Source organism: Terrapene carolina, unplaced genomic scaffold (assembly GCF_002925995.2).
Source record: "Terrapene carolina triunguis isolate 2854851 unplaced genomic scaffold, T_m_triunguis-2.0 Scaffold26052, whole genome shotgun sequence".
NCBI lineage: Eukaryota > Metazoa > Chordata > Testudines > Emydidae > Terrapene > Terrapene triunguis.
The window spans coordinates 1-2410 of NW_020690403.1; the positions used below are offsets into that span (position 1 = coordinate 1).

General features: G+C 46.1%; 1 protein-coding gene across 1 annotated transcript; it reads right to left on the minus strand.

Annotated features, from left to right (window-relative positions):
* Positions 1 to 434: 434 nt before the first annotated feature.
* On the minus strand, positions 435 to 2204 carry LOC113408878 (60S acidic ribosomal protein P0-like; the record flags this gene model as incomplete). The annotated part of the gene is made up of 3 exons (XM_029914009.1): positions 2190 to 2204; positions 616 to 791; positions 435 to 522 (listed from the first exon to the last, which is right to left on the minus strand). Coding segments are annotated over exons 1-3 (279 nt in total), but the record flags the coding sequence as incomplete, so codon positions are not given.
* Positions 2205 to 2410: the final 206 nt, after the last annotated feature.

Sequence of the window (2410 nt, forward strand, 5' to 3'; positions counted from 1 at the left end):
ACTACAACATTAAGTGAGGAGTTACTGTACAATTGGGAAAACAAACAGAAGGTTAAGTGACTTATCCAAGATCAGACAGCAAGTCACGGGCAGAGTTTGAAACAAAAGCCATTTTGTTCTGATTCTCTGGTGCCCTATTCACTGGATCATGTTGCCTCCTACCCTTCCTATGGAGGGATTAAACCAACTTTCCCATCTCAAAGTCATTTCCACAAGGCTAAATTAACAATAACCTCCATGAAAAAGGAGTGCTCAGAACTCTAGAGAGCCCTGAGCAGTAAAACCGAAACAGGATGGGTGGGGTCAGTATCTTTCTCCCTTCTAAAAATCACACATCCACAGAGAATGTTCAGTGTTACACTCTCTCCTTCCTTCAGATCAGGCCCCAAGACCTCCCTGAGTAGACGCACTATAACAGTGTCCTCCTCCCTTACCTTGTTAGCCAACAGCATGTCCCTGATCTCAGTCAGATCCTTCTTGGTGAACACAAAGCCCACATTCCCATGGATATGAGGCAACAGCCTGGGGGAAAGACAGCACCATTCAGTTTCACTCCTCCAGGGAACATACAGTCTTCCCCAGGAACAGAGTGTGGAATCACAGTATTTTACTCACTTTTCCAAAGCAGCGTTATTCTCCAGATGACCACGGATAGCCTTGCGCATCATGGTGTTCTTCCCCATCAGCACGACAGCTTTCCCACGCAGGGACATGCGAATCTGCTGCATCTGTTTGGATCCTACATTGTCTGCTCCCACGATGAAGCATTTTGGATAATCATCCAGGAGTTGCTACACAAAGAACAAATGAGTTTTACAAAGCAACCGTCTTTTGTTTACAGTCCAGCATGCTCAGTCATAGTGTTTTTCTTCATTTTCTTAAGGGTTCGTGGGTTTTCTTCTTTTGATCTGTATAGATACAATTGTGTACTTTAGTGCACACGCTGCTTTCCGCTTCATGCGCTATCCATGCTTCACATGACTGAGTTTGCAGGTGATCGTCTTATGGACTTGGGTCGAGCGGATCTTGTTTTGGCTTCCCTCCATCAGTTTTGGGAAACTTCACAGTAAATATCACAGAGTGCTGACGAAAGGATAGAGGGTTTTGAGAGAAGCGAAGGAAGATCTATCGATCTATCGAAATATTCTGAGAACTTGGTGAGCAAGTGATTCCAAACTATGTGCATCTATGATTTGTAGGCTATTAAAACCTAGAATAGTTATTTTTTCTTGAATATAAGCTAGATTTTCTCACTCTCAATGCCTGCCAAACGATTACCATTCTCTCTCTTTCACGTACATCGCTTGTTGTCAGTGTGTCTCTCCACGGTGTTTTCCTCGAAATTAATGAGCGGTCCTGGGTGAGACAGAAGATAGAGAAGCGACCACTAAAAGAGAGAGGTCAGCTTTTCTTGCAGCATTTTTCTAGGCAATCTGCCCTAAGCATTCTGTGCATGGAAAGTGGCAGGCACCAGTCTACTCCAGCAGAAGCCCCTAGCACCACTATCCTGCCGCAGGGCAGAAGCCCTGAGCTCCCCCCCAGTCTGGTAGGTGGAGAATGGGGCAGAGCTCCAGGAGCCGCACTAACTGTAAAAGAGCCCCATGCAGTTTGGCCAGCCGGGATAATGCTTGCAAACGTTTTCTTGTATCTGTTTTGCTGCGAGAGTTAACAGTGACGGAGTACGTCACAGGAAGTGGGTGGGTTTATGCAATGTAGGAGTACGCAGCAGCAGCCAGGGAAAGCAGCGAGAGGAACCCAAGTAACCAGACTGAAAGAATTCTCGGTCTTTAAGCAGAATTGTGTGTTGAATTCTTGCTTTGAATTATTACATTGGAGTGATTTAGGGGGAGTGATTGTCACTTAAGAGTTTCCTAGTTGTCCAAGTCTCCTTGATGGCATTTGGTCCTTGTCTGGGAGCTCCTTGTCGTGATGTAGAAAGCTGTGGCGGAGGTACGGCTGTCTCGTTTTGCAGCATATTGCAGCTTCCCGGCTCTCTGAGCTCTGGTCAAGTGTAGGTAGTCTCTTGGTCTATCCAAGGCCGTGATCAAGTGTCTTGATGTTTTTGGTCTTTTGGTCTTGAGATGAAAACCTTGTCTTTGCTTCTGGGACCTTGAAGTGAAAAAACTTCTCTGCCTTTTGGCTAAGAGATCAGTAGACTTTCTCTGTTGGAGCCTATCCTCTGAGCCCACCGAACCGAACCCCATCATGCGAGGGTCACCCATCCCCATTACCCGGCCCGCTTAATTATATACCCACAACTGCCTGTACTTTTTGTATGAGTGATGTACCCTCACTGCTTGCTGACTGTATCTTGATCTCACCCACTGTATACACCCCCCCCCCCCAAAATCGGGGACATTGTAGACTGTATATGTTTTGTGCTGTCCAATACCAAAATACTAGCATCCCC